Source organism: Osmerus mordax, chromosome 2 (assembly GCF_038355195.1).
Source record: "Osmerus mordax isolate fOsmMor3 chromosome 2, fOsmMor3.pri, whole genome shotgun sequence".
Classification (NCBI taxonomy): domain Eukaryota; kingdom Metazoa; phylum Chordata; class Actinopteri; order Osmeriformes; family Osmeridae; genus Osmerus; species Osmerus mordax.
The window spans coordinates 14056942-14077984 of record NC_090051.1 but is presented as its reverse complement, the minus strand read 5'-3'; the positions used below and the strand labels follow the sequence as shown (position 1 = coordinate 14077984).

At 47.4% G+C, this 21043-nt stretch overlaps 1 protein-coding gene across 1 annotated transcript in view; it reads right to left on the bottom strand.

Annotated features, from left to right (window-relative positions):
• myo16 (myosin XVI) overlaps window positions 1-14763 on the bottom strand; it is a 76827-nt gene extending 62064 nt beyond the window's left edge. Inside the window, exons 1-4 of the mRNA XM_067259009.1 lie at window positions 14736-14763; window positions 10032-10304; window positions 1491-1561; window positions 909-1052 (exon numbers count right to left, since the gene is read on the bottom strand). Of these exons, the coding sequence (XP_067115110.1) occupies window positions 909-1052; window positions 1491-1561; window positions 10032-10304; window positions 14736-14763 (516 nt within the window). The remainder of the gene's footprint in view (window positions 1-908; window positions 1053-1490; window positions 1562-10031; window positions 10305-14735) is intronic.
• Between the last annotated feature and the right edge of the window lie 6280 nt (window positions 14764-21043).

Here is a 21043-nt window from a genome sequence, read left to right as displayed (position 1 = left end):
CATCTCTCCCTCTCTTTCTCCACATCTCTCCCTCTTTCTCCACATCTCTCCCTCTCTTTCTCCACATCTCTCCCTCTTTCTCCACATCTCTCCCTCTCTTTCTCCACATCTCTCCCTCTCTTTCTCCACATCTCTCCCTCTCTTTGTCCACATCTTCTCCCTCTCTTTCTCCACTTCTCTCCCTCTCTTTCCCCACTTCTCTCCCTGCAGTGTGGCATACCATGTCTAATATCAATTGTACTCCTGGCAGAAATAGCAGAAATGGCGTCTGGCATATCTGTTTGACACGCACAGCCCCACACACTACTGTCCTCCATGGAATTCTGCTCTGGGGAAATATTATAGCCACTCCCACCACTCACTCACTCACACTCTCTCTTCCCAGCTCTCTTTTTTTCCTCCCCTCCTCCCCCCCCCCCACACACACACACTCTCTGTCTCTCCCTGGCAGCACTTCAATCACCACCTCCTCCCAGCTGGATGACAACCCCACCGAGGTGGTCTGCAATCACACTGGACCTAATCAGGAGAACCGACCCCAGAACTCAACCCACCCCCCGTGGAGCTAATCATCTGAACCAGATCAGGCCTGGGCCCAGCCCAGACCAAGCCCAGCCTGCATCCCTAGTGTCTGGGCTGGTCCCAGCCTCTCCTCCCCTCCATCTGGCGTGGCTCCTACCCCGGGTCTAATCAGCAGAACCACAGACCGGGCCCAGAGCCCCTCTGACAGAACCACCACAGGACAGGCCCAGTCTCCACAGGGCTTCATGCCTTTGAAGCTTCATGTCCCTATTTTTACCATCAAGATGGCTGGGAGTGGGTTATAGTGTGTGTGTATGTAAATATATGTGCGTGTGAGCAGACGTGCGTGTGTGCGTGCGTGCGTGCGTTGAGTGTGTGTATCTCACCAGCAGCAGCAGCACGGCCATGTCGGCATGGTCACACACACACGCCACGTGCAGAGCCGTCCACTGGTCCTCGTCCTGCAGGTTGACGTTCAGCCCCCGCTCCACCAGCAGCTCGGCCGCAAAAACGTTGTCATGGCGAGCACACTATGGGATGGGGAATACAAATCGGTGCTTCATTCGTGTTTAAATGACCATTGAATTGGTCGGCCCGTTCAATTTGTCCATGTTCGAGTTGAGGTTCATCAAGCTGGTTTATTGGATGCGTGCATGAGTGTTTGAAACTGAGTGTCGAAGACATTTATGTAGGCATGCAATATTTAGCTGGGCTTCAAACTATCATGCTGTGTGATGCTTGAGGAAGCCTGCTGATAGCAGCAGTTGTAACAACAACGGCAGACAATATGCACTGTGTGTACAATGGAAGTGAATGAATGAGGCTTGATCGGTGTCAGTGCATTTGTGTGTGTTGGAGTGTGTGTGTTTGCGTGGGTGTCTATTTGTGTTATTGTTTGTGCTCAACTGTGTGTGAGTGCGTGTGTGTGTGTGTGTGTGTGTGTGTGAGGGAGAGAGGGTGTGCCTCACCAGGTGAAGGAGGGACCCTCCTGAGGAAGCAGGTGTGTTGGGATCCGCTCCCTCCTTTAAGAGATGCAGCACTACGGAACACAGAGCGAGAGAATTATACACACACACACACAGTGTAAACGCACACACGGTTAGCCTCTGCTTCCTGCTGTACATCTACTGAGCCCCACTGTGTGTGGCTTGTCCTTGGATTGCCCTCGAGGGACTCACTGTGTGTTAACACACACACAGGTCCACACGGGCACCAGCCCACTCACGTCACACCACGTCAGGTGCGGTCAGCTGGAGCACACTCTCACACCGACAGAGATCAGCTGTCTAAAACACTCTCTACACCCGTCAACACACGCGCGCGCACAAACGCGCGTGCAAACAGACGCCGTGTTCAGCAAAACAGATCCTCCTGACACTCACGCATTTATCTCTTCGCTTTACAACACCGGTGAACGAACAGATCTCTGAGTGATCTAAACAAATCTACAGCATTCTGGCGAGGAGAGAGGAAATGGAGGGAGAGGAGGAGAGGGAGAGAGGCAGTTTAACTGGGACTGGGATGGAGAAATGGAGTCAGAGGGTAAAGATAGAGAGAGAACAGAGGGAGGAAGAGAGCGAGAGTGGTTTAATTCTATGTTTCCTGCATCAACAACATGACTGGGTGAATAGTGGTAAAACATGGGAATACCTCACACCAGCGGTGTATCCACTGTCACCCAACAGACATGCAGACAGTATAGTACAGTGCAGGACACATACACACACTGCAGATGTGGCTCCCAGCACAGTTAGCTGTGAGGTTAGTGTAGCACAGTCCACAGACAAAACACGGTACCATCACACCTTCTCCTACCCCCGACAAGGAGAGGGTCTTTCCCCTTTGTCCTTCTCCCAGAGGAGAAGCTTCAAAGCTTCTGGCCCAGCATGGGGTCAGAAACAGAGGTCACACGGCCTACAGTATCAGACAAAGGATTTATAAGGAAGAACTTTCTTATGTGGATTTACAAACATATTCTCAAGGACTACATGGCTCATGGACACTATTTCAATGACAGTAGTTGATGTGTTATAATGTGTGTTTTTCTCATTTACTTAGAACATTGTTTAATTGAGGTTTGATTATAACTTCCCTTCAAGGATAGTTAAGTCAGCCAATCTTGATATCAAAATGATTGTACCATACTAACAAAACCATTTATGAATGTTGTATTGTTATATTCTGAAGTTTAAGCATTCCATGGACAGTTTGAAATAACAGAACTCAAAAGGTACAGATACTTCACACCTAGGCAGATATCAGGACGACGCCCAGGTGGGGGGAAACTGACCAATGAAAGAGGTCACCTTCACGGAGACCCCCCCCTTGTTCTTTGGATTATAAAACCCCCAAACGTACAATCACCCTCGCTTGTTCGTAGGATTAAACTGAGGTGAACCGGTCACTCTCTAACCTATTCCTCTCAATCGGCACATTCACTGAGCACCCGGAACTTTGACGAGAGATTCCGCTTTCTATTCGTTGGACATAACGAACCTTTGACTCTTTCTTCAAACCGACAAAAGTAACTACGATTTGCAATATTTCTTACTTGTGATATATTGGCATGTTGTGATTAAATTGTTGATGTTTGTTTGTATTTTACAATTTAGCTAACTTAACCCTTGCTAAGTCAGTTACCCTTGCTCGTCCATTGTTACCCCAAAGGCCTACCTGTCCCTCTCTACCCCTCTCTCTCTCTCTCTCCCCCCTTCACACGCGCTCTACACAGCCATTGTGTTGCTCGCCCTCATTTGCATACAGCCACTGTACTACTCTGACTAACCCATAACTTACCTGGTATTTGTTCATTATAATTACATTCTCCTAAATAAATCATTGTGTATAATCCTCACGTATCACTCCCGTTATCTGATCTGCTCTACTTTCATAGAATTCACTACTTAAGATTAGATTGATTATTACGAAGGCTATTATTTCAATATTATTCAATAAGGTTTCCTCTATCCCTTTAACAATAAGAGGTGGTGCCCCCAAGAACTACATGCTTTATTATTAAATTAAGTATTGCTAATCTTAAACGAGCAAACCCCGCTACATTAGTAACCATGCCAATCACTGTGGTGATAAGTCCATCTCATGAACACCATCAATGATCCCTGTGGTGTAGTTGAACTAAAGGAGTCATGATCTAAATAGATGTGGGTTTAATGAACACACATGCACAGACACACACAGACATGTTCTCTGGGCAGCTGGAGTGGGTGGAAACAGTCAGGCTGGACCAGACACACCCCAGTTCCATCATCTCTGAGCCTGCCTGCCTGCCTGCCTGCCTGCCTGCCTGCCTACCTGCCCGCCTGCCTGTCTGTCTGTCTGTCTGCCTGTCTGCCCGGCGCTGCCCTCCTCAATTAACCAGCATGTCACATGAGAAGCCCCTCAATAACAGGCGCCGTTCAGTGCTGTTTATCTTGCAGGTTTAGTACGCTCACACAGACACAAACACACACATATATTAGTCCTTAGTGTTTAATGGAGGTTAAATGGTTGATGGGAAACGCACCACAGTCCATCTACATAATTATCTCCCCCTCCCTCTTCTCAATCCCTTGCCTCTCCCCCCTCTTTACCTCTTACTTAAAAGGCATCCCTGGGATCCCTGTGTTTAGAGCTAAGATTAAACATAGAGGTAGATTTAAATTAAATGAAGAAGCAGATTTTGTAGAAGACAGCTGTTTTTTTAATCAATAGTCTGGGCAGCCCAATGTGTCTGACCACCCATCAGTCAGTGTCTAATGGGTGGGGGGACCTGACAGACTGTAGCTAAAAAGAGGTCAGAGGTCAGGAGCTCTGACCCCAGAGTGGGCAGACTTGGAGACAAGCTTGACCGTGTGACCAGGAGACGGGGTCAAGATTGGTCAATGTGTCAGTACACCTCACTGTTGTCTCTACTATTGGACCATTTGTCAGCACTGTCCAGCTGTCTTCATTTGCCTGTATGCTGTTCAATAAGGCAAGGCCAAGTGTGTTTAGAGAAGGTGAATCAGCACGACAGTGGTGCGAGTAAAGTGTTCATGCAATACAAGTTCAGTGTATGTATGTGCATGTGGCTGACGACAGTTAGAGGAGAGAGAGCAGGGGAGAGAGTAAGGAAGCAAGGACGAGAAGCAGAAGAGCAGAGTGGAAGAGAGGGGAGTGGGCGAGGAGCAGAAAGAAGCAGGCTATCATTTGGGGGCAAAAACTGCAAAACAGCTGTCAGCACATACTATGTGGAGTTTCTATGGCAACCAGATTGGAGCTAACGGGGAGGGAGGGAATTAGAGAGATAGGCAAAGAAAAAAAGACAGACAGACAGAGAGAGGCAAAGAGTGTGTGTGTGTGATGTCGAGAGAGAGAGGGAGAGAGAGACAGAGAAAGAGCGAGAGAGACAGAGAAAGAGCGAGAGAGAAAGAAGGAGAGAGAGAGGATTGAAGACAGAGGGTCGTAGGACCACAGTATCAGAAGAGGCACCACCCCTCTGACCAGCATCAAGACCTTTAAGAACACCACCATTCCACCGCCCAATCAAAGAATGACGTCATCTCCCCCATCAGCACATTCCAAGTAGGACCACAGCTTAGAGACAAGCCTCCAGCTTCACAACCGCAGACCAACTGCTACCAGATGTAATGTGTGTGTGAGAGAGAGATATACAGTGAGAGAGAGAACCTTTATTACATTTACATTTAGTCATTTAGCAGACGCTCTTATCCAGAGTGACTTACAGTAAGTACAGGGACATTCCCCCGAGGCAAGTAGGGTGAAGTGCCTTGCCCAAGGACACAACGTCAGTTGGCATGACCGGGAATCGAACTGGCAACCTTCGGATTACTAGCCCGACTCCCTCACCGCTCAGCCAACTGACTCCCTATATTATTAGACCTCATCAAGCCACACTTATCTCTCTTGCGTAACATGCTCATTGCATAATGGGCTATCAGGTAGCCTCTCCAGCCCGGTAACATCTGTAGCTGCCTGTGTGATGTGTATGGCTGAGTGTGTAGCTAGCGTCTGTAAATGTCTGTGTGTGGCTGAGTGTGTAGCTAGCGTCTGTAGATGTCTGTATGTGGCTGAGTGTGTAGCTAGCGTCTGTAAATGTCTGTGTGTGGCTGAGTGTGTAGCTAGCGTCTGTAGATGTCTGTGTGTGGCTGAGTGTGTAGCTAGCGTCGGTAGATGTCTGTGTGTGGCTGAGTGTGTAGCTAGCGTCTGTAGATGTCTGTGTGTGGCTGAGTGTGTAGCTAGCGTCTGTAGATGTCTGTGTGTGGCTGAGTGTGTAGCTAGCGTCTGTAGATGTCTGTGTGTGGCTGAGTGTGTAGCTAGCGTCTGTAGATGTCTGTGTGTGGCTGAGTGTGTAGCTAGCGTCTGTAGATGTCTGTGTGTGGCTGAGTGTGTAGCTAGCGTCTGTAGATGTCTGTGTGTGGCTGAGTGTGTAGCTAGCGTCTGTAGATGTCTGTGTGTGGCTGAGTGTGTAGCTAGCGTCTGTAGATGTCTGTGTGTGGCTGAGTGTTTAGCTAGCGTCTGTAGATGTCTGTGTGTGGCTGAGTGCAGGCTGCAGTAGGTACCGTGTGCAAGATACTTGCACCATCTGGACAGTTGATGCTCTGTGTCTCTCCAATCTCCTTCCGTTTCCATGTCTCTGTGCCATCGCCCCCTTCTCTCAGCACCAAGCTTCGCCATATCCAGGAAATTGCACTTCCTGAAACATGACAGCTTACCCACCTAAACTGTTTCCGCATTCCATCACTTCCTAACCCCTAGACGGCACCGACACAAACCTCATGCGTGTTTCCAATCTGTTGTAAATGATTCTGGCACTCCTACTCCAACATTCATAGCCACCAAAGACCCACGCACTACCCATGTTTTCTGAGCTGCTGATTCCTCTTTCGCTGTTCCTCGGCCTTCTAGAACAATAAACCCCTTCCTCTGTGTCAGCGCATCACTGAGACCGGAAGGTTTCCATCATGGGCTTTGTCAGACAGAAAGGCTCTCTTCGCCTTCCTATCTCCAGAGGACAGGGTCCCGGTGGTGTGCTCGCTCTCAGTGGAGCCTCAATAGGTGACCTACTGATGGAATGCACTCAAAAGATTCTATCCATTAAAACAGGTAGTTTTTGCAGCATTACTGTCTTGCTGTACCTCCCTCTCTCTCTCTCTCTCTCTCTCTCTCTCTCTGTCTCTCTCTCTGTCTCTCTCTCTGTCTCTCTCTCGTTATGCTCTGTAAAGTGGCTTTAGCCTGGTGTGACAGTAAGACATGACCACTGCAGAGAGTCCAGGGAGGTGGATCGATATGTGGTTGTAACAGCCATGTCCCTGAACACAGACACACTCAGACACACTCACACACACACACACCACACACACAGGAAAGTGTGTGTGTGTCTGTACTTGCTGATCCAAATAGATGGGGCCAGGAGGGAGGTGATCTGTCCTGTCGACAGACATATTGTCTATCTCAACATGGAATGATGTTCCACGGCGTAACTGCATGTCTCAGTCTACTCACACATATTCCTGTGCAAACACACACACACACACACATATCTGGAAGACAATCCTACACAATGTTCTATCTCTGAAAGAACAGAAATCATTTATACAGACCATCATCTCTATCTCATAAAAATCAAAATAATAAAATCAAATTTCTGTCTGATGGCAACTGCATCGATTGCCACCAGTGACACACACACACACACACACACACACACACTGTACACACACCCTTCCCATGTAATCTAGGTGATCATTTTGGGATAGCCCAGGATGGTGATGTGAATGAATGACCAGCTGTGTCTCTGTGAAGGGAGCCGATGCCCATCTTACACACACATACTCACATGTACACACACACACACATCTCAGATGGAGTTCAGAGATGAGTTTAGAAAAGCAATTTCACCAAATGTCACCCGGCATGCAAGCCTCCAGTTTACATACGGCAGTGAGGAATGGAGGAAATGGGAGCGGGCGACCTCTCTTTCTATTTTCCTCCTGCTTCTTCTCACCCCCATTCTGCTCCTTTACATCCTCTCCCAACTCCACAATCCGTCATTTTTCTCTCTTTTTATTGAGTTTTGTCATCCTTTTGACTCCCCCCCCCCCCCCCCCCCGCTTTCTATCCATCCCCGTGATCCTTGTAAGTCCACTTCCTCCCGCTCTTTTTAGTCTGCTCCATCTGATCTGCTTCAAGTCACGGCTGATAACGGATCATTTGAATGTGTGTGTGCATGTGGGTGCACGTGCGCACGTGTTGGTTGTGTGTGTACATTTGCGTGTGTGCGTGCGTGTGCGTGATATGGCCATATGAGTTATCTCTGATTACCCAGCTCCTCTACAGCTGTGTGTCTATCTGAGAATCGGAGCCCCAAGCTGTTCCAGGAACCAACTTTAATTACAACAGGTACAGAGAGACAAAGAGGCCATGATGCACACACACACACAGACACACACACACTTTCAACAGCTAATGAGGCGCAAATCTAACGTGTTGCTCTCTTATCTCTGATTGTTCAGCTACCCTCAGTGTATTTTCCATTCCCAAAAAAATAAAAAAAAACAACGCTGGACAAAAGAAAACACTGAACACAAATAACGGGATGAAGGTGACACGAGAGCCCAGGCTCGGCTCGGCTCTCTGCCTGGCACAGCAGTCATGGGATACTGTTTGGAATCCGTCCATTGCTCTCATTTCATGACCAGGAAGATGGAGCAGATAAGGAACATCCGAGGAGTTATCGGCCTGTCGTCTCCATTCACCTCCCTCTGTCAAAAAAGAACGAGGCCGACTTCATCAACACCCTGGAGGACAACCCCCAGGGAGAAATAATTGATTTCCTTTTCACACATGCCCCTCACCCATCCTCCCCATTTCCTCTCATCCAGGTCTTCCACCTCTTCTTTCCCTCTCCCCTCATCCTTCCAGTCGAGCTGCTTTTCCAGGGATGTGGTTAGGGAGGCTTGGTTAAGCCACAAATGCAAACCCCCATTTGCAGTCCCAACCCGCTAAATTATCCCATCATGTTTCTCTCTCCTCCTTATCCCCGGTCACTGCCTTCCCATTTCCCCCTTCCCCTCGCCCCCACCCTCGCCCATACTTGCTTACTTCTTCTCTGTTGGCAGAACCCTGAGATGTTCCGAGGTTGCTAATGGTATTCTGTGTTGTTACCTCCCTGTGGGGAGAGGGAGCCTGAGAAAGACCCAGGGACCCTGTATTGTACCACTGACACTGTGTCCTACATTCATTCACGCGTTTTGCCTGTTGGTCTCAACTACAAAGGAGAATGTCAATTAGAATGTCAGTTCCATCTGTCCATGCACGCGAGCAAACACACACATGCACAGGCATACACATGTTTTGCTATCACTGGACGATAAAAAAAAAAAACATTTCATGTCTGTACACACACAGTTACAAGATAGTGACCGTGACAGAAGACAGTTACAAGGGACTTTGCAGTTGCTGCACACACTGGCCTAGGACCGGTATTGTCTGACTGCACTGCAACCTGGGCCCTCATGAAACATTCCCCCGGTGTTTAGAATGAGGATACATGTTCACACATGCTGGATGGGTTTTGTCTTCACAGTCCACCCAGCACAAGACCCAGCAGCCCAAGCGGCTTCACAGCCATGTGGTGGAGAACCTTAAACAGTCCTCTGCTCCCCACTCCGACAGCAAGCCACGCGGCTTCGAACTCCTTTGCTAATCAGCACCTCGCTCCACTAAAGCTGAGCTGAGGGGGCGAGAGAGGCACGCACACAGAGACGAAGCGCGAGTCAGCCAAGCGCACAAGTGTTTCAATATTTGTCTTTTGTACCCACACACAGGCGTGAGAGGGCAACGAGGGTGGAGCGACGCCCCGCGGAAGACCTGGTCTCATTAGTAATTATTTTATTTGAGAATAAAATACACTTTAGTGCTGATTCACCGTTCTCTGTCTACTGTATTTTAATGGTCACAGATCCTTGGATCTCTCTGTCCCCACTACAGCATGCACATGCAATATCTACTATATGCAAGTGCAGGAACACACACCAATGTGAGCACATTGCAATCATTTTCCATAGCACTGTCAGGACAGATTTCCCATTATCACAATTTCCCAGGTAAAAAATACTGAGACTTTGGGTGGCTGAATACCCTAATCTCCATAGCTGATACTCGAAGAAATCACAGCACTTAGTAATCGCCTGCTCGTCTTGGATGACCCGGTCTTCGTTAGACAACTTGTCAGTCATACGGAATGTTGTGGGTGCAGTCTTTCACCTGAGTTTGTGTGAGTGTATCTGAATGTGTAACCGCATCTGGCCTTCTCTGAGATCACTGTGAGGACTGAGCAGAGACTGCACCAGCTAACACAGCTGCACACACACACACGCACACACACGCACAGGAAGAAGTACAGACACACAAGGATGAAAGTCAAAGGAAGGTGAATCTATAAAGGTGTGCGTGTGAGACACTAGAAAAAGGCTCTCACAAATGCACACACACGCACGCACACACACCTTCTTTGTCATCGTGGCGTATGATGGCGTCCTGGATGACATCACAGAGACTGAAGCGAATACGGAGCTTTTTCCTGGGGCCGGGGGGCGGGGCTCGGGCCTTGACTCCGCCCTGCTGGCGCTGCAGGCTCTTCTCCCGCTCGTAGTACGCCCTAATTTGGTCGCAGCGCATCCTCCTGACCAGTCGCTGGCGCTGGCCAATAGGAAGAGACTCCAGAAGACACTGGTCTATCTCCATGTTCTGACGGAAGACGTTACATAACTGGAAACAACCTGTTGGGAGGAAGGGAGGGGTAGTTACATATCAGCAAGACACCAACATTAAGAAAAGCAAACCATTGTGCTTCAGAAAGTGAGAGAGACCTTCACACACATACACACTGTCACAACAATAACCCAAGACTCCAGACCGGTAGGGCGTACTAGGATGATGAAGCACACTAGCGCCTACTGTTTCACCTCGAGGCAAAAGTGTGTGTGTGTGTATTTATAATGAAGTACACTGGCACCATCTGTATAACCTCAAGGCGAGTCACAATGAAGAAAGGGCTCTGCTTTGTGTCTCTCCTCTCCTCTCTCCCCACGGACTGAAGCAGATCTCATGACTGAGCATATTTACTATAGCTTTCTCTCTCTCTCTCTCTCTCTCTCTCTCTCTCTCTCTCTCTCTCTCTCTCTCTCTCTCTCTCTCTCTCTCTCTCTCTCTCTCTCACTCTCTTTCTTTCTCTCTCTTTTTCTCCGCTCTGTCTCTCTTTCTCTGTATCTCACTCTCTCTTTCATTGGAACATGGCCAGGACCGAGGCTCTTATTTACACTCAGCAGTCTTATTATGGTCTGTCAGTCTTATTCTAGTCTGCTGCTATAACTGACCTACTGTAGGACTCGTTGACTGTAGAAAGCTGGTTACACTGCCCAGACCTAGAGTTAACTGGTAAAAATTACAGTCTGCGTGTGTTGGTGTACCTTATGTTTGTGTGTGTACATGCATGTGTGTGTGTGTGTGTATGTGGGTTTGTAAAAGCATTGATAACTTCAAGAATTCAGGTCAGTGATGGCCTACAGGGGTGTAGAGGAGGTTCAGGAAGGCTGGCTCTGTAGATAAATTAGAAACGCTTTCTCTCTCTGACTCACTCCTCTCCTCTACGCTTCTCTCCTCTCCTCTCTTCTCCTCCCCGCTTTTCTCGTTTCCCATCTCCAATCGACACAGGACCCACACACACCAGCAAGACACACAGAATTTAAGATCTCTCTCTCTCTCTCTCTGTCCTATAGACACTCTCTTTTTGTCCATCAGTGTTGTGTTTGATTTATTGTTGTTTACAGAAACTATTAGATGCAGCTTGACAACTTGTGTTTCTGTCATTATCTGTTCGGCATTAGTTGGCAGAGTACATCTTCAAACACACATGTTTGTTTTACTATCCTAGTGTGGACCAATTCTCTCCAATTCAAAATCTTGCTATCCCCAACCCTTAACCCCTAACCCTGACACTAACCCCTAACCTTAACACTTAATGTAATTCTTACCCTAACAGTCTAACACTAGCCCTAAACCACCTAACCCCCCCTAAAAATAACACTTTACTGTAGATTTACACTTCTGGTTCCCACATGGGTGGTTACAAGACCACACACACACAACAACACACATTGTCCTTGGACTGTGACCACCTGTCTCTGTAGATAACTGCAGTATGCTGATTCTAGGGTTTCAAACACAAGGGTTTATTGAACATGAGTTCATTAGCGCATCTGTAGCGCAGGTCTCAGTGTGCCAGGGCAGAGCAGAGCTAGTGGTCAGAGCTTGTGAGCTGTGCAGCTGGGGGTTGGGGCAGGTGGGAGGGGGGCAGTTACAGAAAACAATGAAGGATGAAGAAGCCAGTAGAATTGTGGATGGAAAAAAAAGGGAAAAGGGGTGAGTGTCTATATGTAAGTGTGTGTGTGTGTGAGTGTGTGTGTGTGTGTGTGTGTGTGTGTGTGTGGGTGTGTGTGGGTTTGTGTGTGTGTGTGTGTTGGACAGCCAGCACAGCATGCGGTATGTGAACCAGAGGTGAACTCACCAAGCCCCCAGCAGCTCAACACTACATATCTCTCTACTCCCTGTGTCTCTGTCTCCTGGCCTCTTTGAAAGAGACAGAAAGAGGCTCTTTCTGTCTCTCCTTACCTCTCGCTCTCACCACATCCTTTTCATCTCCTCTTTCACTGGCGCAACCTGTCAAACGTTAATGCTACTTCATTTGTCCTCCCGTCTCCACGATATCCCTCCCCTCCATCACGCACTTCCTTTCTCCCCCCTTCTCCCCTCTCACTCCCTGTATCCCACTCTCCCTCAGGGTCCCTCACCTTAAATCCCCTCTCCTTTTTCAGCAGGCACCCACCTCTTTTCCTCTCTCTCCTCGGAGGAGACAGCTGGGGCAGGTTTATGACAGACTCATGTGGAGCTCGTAACTGGCTTTATGGTTGAGAAACACACGTGATGAGCTCCCATTAAAGAGTCCTGACTCACACACATTCAGCCGCCGCACAAGCACGAGCAGTACACACACATACACTCGTTTTGCACACACACAGATTCAGGACACTGGTTCATGTACTTGTCCTCCTCGTAAACCATCCCTGGTAAACATAAAGCTGGAGACAGTGTCATGCTGTCTGACCCGTAAACACATGTTATGTGTCGGGTGACATGTTTCATTGACGCTGACACAAAGGTTGATGTAGCGCTGACCAATTAGTGTTTTCACTCTGTCTGCTCAGTAATAATGTAGATATACTATATATATATATGGAGAGAGAGAGAGGATGGAGGGTGGTCAGAAGGTAGAGGGAGCTAAGCAGTGCTGGTTGAGGACTACAGCTGCCATCGTCACACCGCCAGTGATTTATCAACTGTGAAGCATCTCACATGGGCTTCAGTTAATAACACTGGCAAGTGGCAACATTTCACTGTAAACCATAATACACACACACAGAAACACACACACACACACACAAAAAGACATCTAGAATGTATACGGCATATATAACTCTCAAAATCTAACCAGTCACCCTCAACTCAGCAACCAGGCAGCCATTTATGAATATTAACCCCAAATTGTGGTTTCTCCAGCACTGGTCTGCAAATGAACACCTATGCTTCCGTCTCTCCTAGTGCATGTCAAAAAAGGCGGCACCACACACACACACACACACACATATACATTTAGTCATTTAGCAGACGCTCTTATCCAGAGCGACTTACAGTAAGTACAGGGACATTTCCCCTGAGGCAAATAGGGTGAAGTGCCTTGCCCAAGGACACAACGTCAGTTGGCATGACCGGGAATTGAACCAACAACCTTCTGATTAATAGCCTGACTCCCTAACCGCTCAGCCATCTGACCCCCCTCTGACATATGCACATACACACCAATATAATGCATGTAATCCTTAAACTGGCCCTTTTTGGACTCTACCCTTTTCTTTATACCTTCTAGACAACTTTTCTCCCTCCTGTCTCTTTGTGTCTCTCTTTCTCTCCATCCTGTCGGTCCATCTTCAGCCTGGGGATCTAACCAATCTATATATAACCAATATAGCCGATTGAAGACACACACACAGTCATCCTTTGTGACAGTCTCTTTCTTTCACCACTCAATCCATCACAGATCCCTCTCTCTCTCTCTCTCTCTCTCTCTCTCTCTCTCTCTCTCTCTCTCTCTCTCTCTTTGTCTGTCTGTCTAGCTGTCTCTCTCTCTCTCTCTCTCTCTTCTCCCTTTCTACGTCCCTGGAGCCTTCTCCCTAATTCCTTGGTCATGCACTTTCCATCCTTTTATCTCTCCCTCTCTTCAGTATTCTCATCCACCCTCCTACTGTCTTCCCGTCTGTCCATCACATATCCAAGCCTGTCACTCTTTTACTCTCAAACTCCACATTTATTATTTCTCTCTCTCTTTCGTTCTCTCTCTCTCTCTTTCATTCTCTCTCTGTCTCACTGTCTCTCATCTCTTGCTATCTCTAACCCCCCTCTCTCCCCATCACTCTGTCTCTGTCTCTCCGTCTCTGTCTGTCTGTCAGTCACTCTAGTAGAATTACCCAGACTCCCTAGAAAGCCTCCTGATACCTGCCGCATTCACCAGTCAACTTCACACAGCTGCAGTGTGCTGCATCACGGACACACACACGCACACACTCACACACACACGTACACACACACAATGACCGCATACAATATCAAAAATGAATTACACATTTCAAAGACTCACACAATCCCTCTCTCCCAGACAAGCGCACAGACACACACTCACACTTAGGTTGTCAGCATATAGTATTCAGTACAATGACACACAGTGAGACCACCTGCAGTGATTGGGTCTGGTCTGAGAGGCTAAAATGACAGAGAGAGTTAGCTTCTGCAGAGAGAGAGAGAGAGAGAGAGAGAGAGAGAGAGAGAGAGAGAGAGAGAGAGAGAGAGAGAGAGAGAGAGAGAGAGAGCAAGCTCGCTGAAACACACAATGTCTGCAAAACGGTGAGCTCATGCCACAAGAGCACACCCAACGGCACACCTCCCTGCACACACCTCTGCAGACGCACTCTCTCCCAAACCCACACACACACACACACACACCTGCCCCATGCTCAAAGATGGCAATGACAGCAAGAATGACAGAGAGAGAGAGAGATGCGGTGGACGAGAGCAAATAGAGATAACCTGATGTTACTTACAGCATTTGATAAAATGGTAGTGGGACATGTTCTCTCTGAGGAAGCAAACACAAGCGGTAAGTCAGTCAGGCAAGGAGGCAGGCAGGCATTCAGTCAGCAAGTCAGTCAGTGAGAGGCAGCTACAGGTTCCAGCTCTCTCTAAGACAGAGCAGCTGTAGTAAAGCGCCAGCAGGCTGCATAATTCATGGTCCTTTCCACACCGTCCTCACTACCGCTGTCTACATTATTTACTCAGTATCGCTCAGGTTGCAGCACACACACACATGCTCGGGATCTCGGTCTCACACACACTGTATCGTGGCGATGCAGCTCTCCTCGCCGTTGGCTAGATAACCGCCACACAACCTCTTCCCAACCATGACCGGCACACGTGCTCTGCTGACGTCACTGACTGGCAGCCGGCTCAGCCACGCCTCCCGCCCCGACACACCCCCTGACGCAATGCTTCCCTCTGCTAACGCACATGCGCGTGCACATGCACGTGTTGACATGCCTGGCACTCTCACACACACATACACACACACACTTTCATCTCTCCCCCTCTTCAGTGAAAGGGCGTAAATCATCAGTGTGACTTTGCGCTGAAGATAAGCTGGAGGAGAGAGAGAGAGAGAGAGAGAGAGAGAGAGAGAGAGAGAGAGAGAGAGAGAGAGAGAGAGAGAGAGAGAGACAAAAAGTGAAAAAGCGAAAGGGAGAGCAAGCAAAGAGAGACAAGAACGGAAGCATACAGGAAACGGGGACGACGGAGATGGATGCAAAAGCTGAACGACAGAGCTGAAGGAAAAAAACCGAGGCGGAATTCAGAGAGGGACAGGAATGACTGACAGAAGGAGGGAGTAAGCAGAGCAGTAAGGCGAGATGAGGGGAAGGTAAGAAAGCAGTAGAAAAGCCAGAAAGAACTAGAAAAGAAAAGGGGGCAAAGGGAAAGCGACAGCGAGACATCGAAGCGAACAGCGGACAGCGAAGGGGAAGGAGGGAGGGGGTGGGACTGAGAGGGATGAGCGAAGCTGCTGCACTGCGGTTTAGCTGCTGTGACAGGTTGAATGTTCACCGATGGTCACAAATGAAGCAGTGTTAAACTGGGAGTCTTTATGCACTACATTTCCTTTGTCGCGCCTCACGCTCACACACACGCACGCACACTGACACAACTCTATTTTACACTCATGTGGGATGTGTGTGTGTGTGTGTGCCTGTGTGTGTGTGTGTGTGTGTGTGTGTGTGTGTGTGTGTGTGTGTGTGTGTGTGTGTGTGTGTGTGTGTGTGTGTGTGTGTGTGTGTGTGTGTGTGTGTACAAGTCTGAGAGAGATAGTGAAAAGAAAAAAACAGACCGTCAGAAAGAGAGACAAATGTATTTTGTTCGAAAAGAATCCGATTTGCATATCATGAAAATTGGAGAGTATTACAGAGTATTACAGTGTGCATGTGTGTCTGTGTGAACGGGTGAACGACTGGGTAGATCAGGACTAAAGCTGGATAAGGACAAAGCTGGAGTCTGGGCCACTATTCTACAGTATCTGCTGGATGTGTTCACATTGTGGTGTTGTGATTTATGTTTGTGTGTGCATGTGTTTGTGTGTGGGTAGTATTGACCCAGGTTGGTATCACATTTTCTATTGTTGAATCTTTTTTATTTTCTCTGATTTATTTTTGATTATTTTTCCATTCCCTCCAACATCAATTCAAACTTGATTGAAAGAGACAGGGGCCAACAAATAAAAATACGAGAGAGAGACATAGAGATAGAGACACATAGGCAGCAAGAGAGGCATTGAGATGAAAGTATGTAAGGAGAATGACAGAGAGCTGCTGAAGTGAATTCTGTCATGTGGAATCAGGTCACATTTTACTTACTGCCTCTGCAACACACATCCTAGACTGAAAAATAACCACAACATACAGTGTGTGCCTGTGCACATGCATGTGTGTGCAAGTGTGTGTGCTAAAGTCTAGGCGAGTAGGCTCGCTAAAGGCATGTCTGTCTGCAGTGAGAGACAGGCCCCCTGCAGTAAAAATAACACTGATCCTGCTGGTGTCTGTCGGGAGTGAGTGTGTGTGTGAGTGTGTGTGTGAGTGTGTGTGTTCGCATCGGCGGCAGTGGGGTTTGCATGGAATTTGTGTTAATGTGTACGTGTGTGCATGTGTGGGGATGTGCTGCTGCTGTGTGTGTGTGTGTGTGTGTGTGTGCGTGTGTGTAAAGGTCACTTTGTGATCGATATCTGCAAAGACATCGCCTCTTGATAATGTCCAAACCTGTTACCAAGAGGAGAGTGCTACAGTAAATCACGTTTTCCATAGACACACATGCTCTCACACACACACACACGCACATACTCTGACACACACATACTGTATCCACACACATGCTCAAACAGGCCTTACATTCAACACCGAAACAAATCATTATATTGCACCAAATAGAAGTTATTGGGTGGGGTATGTCTAGGTGACGTGCATGACTGCCAGACACAGTCAGGTCATGCTGGTCTTGTATTTTATTTCTAACACCACCTTCTGAAAAAAAATAGAAAGTAAAATATTGGTACTTTTTTGTTCTATTTACGCAGATATAGAAGAAACAAGAAGAATAAAGTTTTCTTGTTCATACAGTGCGACACAAACGCATGCAGGGAGCCGCGACACAAACAAACACACACACACAAACACAGCCTACTATGTCACACACACACACACACAAATTCTAGAAGTTAAAGGTAACATCCATGACCCTGAGATACAGCCTGGACAAACTGTCCGCCGAATATATTTTTTCTCTGCATTTTCCCATGCCGCTGTCCTTCCTCCAAGGGCCACCAGGAGCAGCGGTCAGGCACAACAACGGTGACCAGGGGTCAAGTGTTCACCTATATCCTGGCCTGGGATACTGGCAGGACAGCAATCTGTTCTGCACATGTTTATATTGGTGTCCTTTGGCTTGTGCTGTGTGCGTGACAATGTGATGCTGTGATTGTACAAACATAGTTATCTGACAATAGGTAGCGATGTTGAAAGCTAGGGACATTTGACGACATAAAGGAGGAACGGAGACACATGGACACGGCTGCCCGTTGATTGTTGCACATTGACACAGTGGCAACATTTTGCATGGATTTGCTTTTGTTTCTAGGCGGCTTCTTTGCCTATCCTTGATTTGCATTTACATTACCATACAGAGGCTACCACTTGACCACTATTGAAAATAAAGAAGATTGAAGTGGATTGACATATACAGGAAGTTTGCTGTGGTCGGATGATCCATGACAGTGAGTATTTAAGGATAACAAGCATATGGCAATAAAAGTAAACATATAGTAACAGCAAAATATGCAAAAGAATAGTAACAAGGTGCATCATATAGTAACATGTGGGAGTCGATGTAGCAAGGATATCAGTCAACACTGAACACTGTCAGTGGGTCGCAGACTCTTTCAGAACATGCTCGCTGCACACCCAACTGCACACCCAACTGTAATACATTTATGGAAATGTGAGCACATGATAGATTTTTGGCTGTCATTTTGTTTTATTAGATTTTCACAGGGCTTGAAGGAGGGACACCCCACTTGTCCAGTCCTGCCAGTCCTTATCATTGACAGTATCATTTAACTCCTGGTCTGTTTCTGCTACTGCCACTGAGGCTAATCTACAACAAGTCTGATAAATCACTTGAAATAATGCTTCCGGTTCACCTTTGGCCTCAACACTCCTAAGGAATGGGTGTGAGTTGGGTACATCTCCCCCCCCCCCCCTCCCCCCTCCCCCCCCCCCCCCCCAAGACCCCCACCCCACCCCCACTCCCTGCAGAGAAGGATGTTAGAAAACATGAGCTGGGACCTCAACAGATTAATTATTCATCTGGTGTGATATATTTACACTGATAAATATTTATCCTTTTTACATCATGAGTTTCAGATCTGGTAGAATATTAGCATAGCAAGCCTGCAGAGATGCCTAGGAGGAGAAAACTCCAAACACCAAGGGGCTTGATGGCCTGCACATGCTCACATCGCCCAACAAGAACAACACTCTCTCTTGACTCGTTAGTGCCCCTAGAGGTTCAGATCTGCAATTGCAACGGATGAAAAAGAAGCTTTAGGTGCTGTATCTCATTTCCACAGAGGAGATGTACAGTAAATGGATGATCTGACTTTGGGTGTGGGTCCACCTTTTTTATTGTCATAAAATGAGGACAGATTCCTCAAAAACATCTGTTTCTTTTTCCATTCTACTGAATCCTCATCCAGGACTGAGTGTGCGTACGTGCGTGTGTATGAATGTGTTTGTGTGTGTGTGTGTGTGTGCATTCCCGTGTTTGTGTATTGAGATAATAGACCCTTGGAAACAGTTGAGTTGCTCCAAGTTCAGGGCTAGTTCAATGTTTCAGAGCACACAGAAAGACACAAGACTCAGTGTCAGTGTCATCAGCATACACACGTAAACACACACACACACATAAATTAACAATTTTATCTAAAAAACTACTACCAGTAGATCTGCTTTCCTGTTTGTGTAATCTCAGTATTATGATCCCATAGGCTGGATTACTGAATAATCGGTCCCAGTCACCAGGGTAAACAGCTCAGAACCTGGTCTGGAGCCCACTCTGCAGCATTAAGGAGATCCAATGATAGGTAAAGAGGATATAAATCGGTGCTGATCAAATGGCAGATGATCCTGTTCCTGCTACATTTCATTCTGCCATCTCTCTCTTTCCATCTCCTGCCAGCACAATAGACAATAGTGGAGAGAGAGGCAGAGGAACAGACAGATAGAGATGGAGAGAGAATGCCTGGAATACAAGGAAGAGACCATCAATAACTGGCAGCTCAAACAAAAACGCCTGTCATGTCCACAATGCAACAGCCCTGTGAGTAAAATGTCCTTCCCCTGATACAGACACAGACAGATACACACTCATACTTTTGAACACCATGTGAAACGACACATTGCACACACTCTACCACCAACCCACCAAACAGTGACACGCACACACATGCACACACTCATAACACATACACACACACACACAGACAAGGCAAATGTGGTTATCCTGTGAAGCATATATAACAGCTGTTGCCACTGAATGGTACCAAGTGCTAGGCCAGACCAGACCCCATAGCTCAACCAGCTGTCTGACCGTCACTGACCACAGGGAGACAAGAGAAGGAGAGAGAGAGCGAGAGAGAGAGGGGGGGGGAATCCTTCAGGTCTCCTCTTATACCAGGTCTAGCTCTAATACCATGAGCCAGTCATGTCAACCCAAGGGTAACAGCCTCCAAACACACACAGCTTTGCTCAACTTAGCACTTGCTGGCACACACACATCATACACACACACACACACACACACATACACACACAGACATACAATAAACTGGAGATCAGACCACAGCCATGCAAGCCAGAGTACTTCACCGGTAGGGGCGAGATGTGCTCTCTCACACATGCACACACCCAACCTTGCTGACATCAGTGGGGTGTGAATAAAAGTGTCTGAGGTTAAGAACAGCTAATACGTAAACATCCAATAGCAGCCTTCACTACAAGTCTGTAAGGACAAACAGAGGGGAGGGAGACAGAGAGACTGTCCATTTCTGTCTGTTACTGAAAGGGCCCATTTCTGGATAACAGATTAGATTAACCTGCCTGTGATGGAATCTTGTACATTCACCCAGGCCCATTCATCATGGTTGAGAGCCTGTAGCCTAGAGGCCAAAGACTGGCTGCTTCCTTCAGTTTTTAACTGGCACTTCTGCCCAGAAACATGTTTTTAAATCACATCAGCCATACAGTAGTCTTCTGGTACGTAATTCTGCCTCCACACCAACGTCATGACAGTAGTTATTGTTAGGTACATAACTGCCAGATGCAGTATTGCTAGATGCAGTGTGATGGCATGATGCTGCCTGTCACTTTACATCATACTGTACACACACACCACAGAAAATCTAAAGACAGACCAGATGATCAACTAAGGGTTCTAGAATGCCCCATGGACAGTGAAAATACATTACCATTACCATGATATCATATTCCCTGCCAATTAGGGTAATAAATGCAAGAACTCAACAAACGACTCAAGAGAGGAGTTTGATTGGCTTGACCATTACTTCTCACTTGAAACTTCTGACCTTGGTTGTTTACAAGATAGCGTCTTGATGGGTCAGACTGGTTGCAACATGAAAAGGAGCAAGAACTATTTTGAATATCAAAAGGCTGCAAACTACAAAAAACAATGAAGGACCTCCATTTTACTCCCCCCCCCCCCACACACACACACACACACACACACACTAACAGTGCCTCAG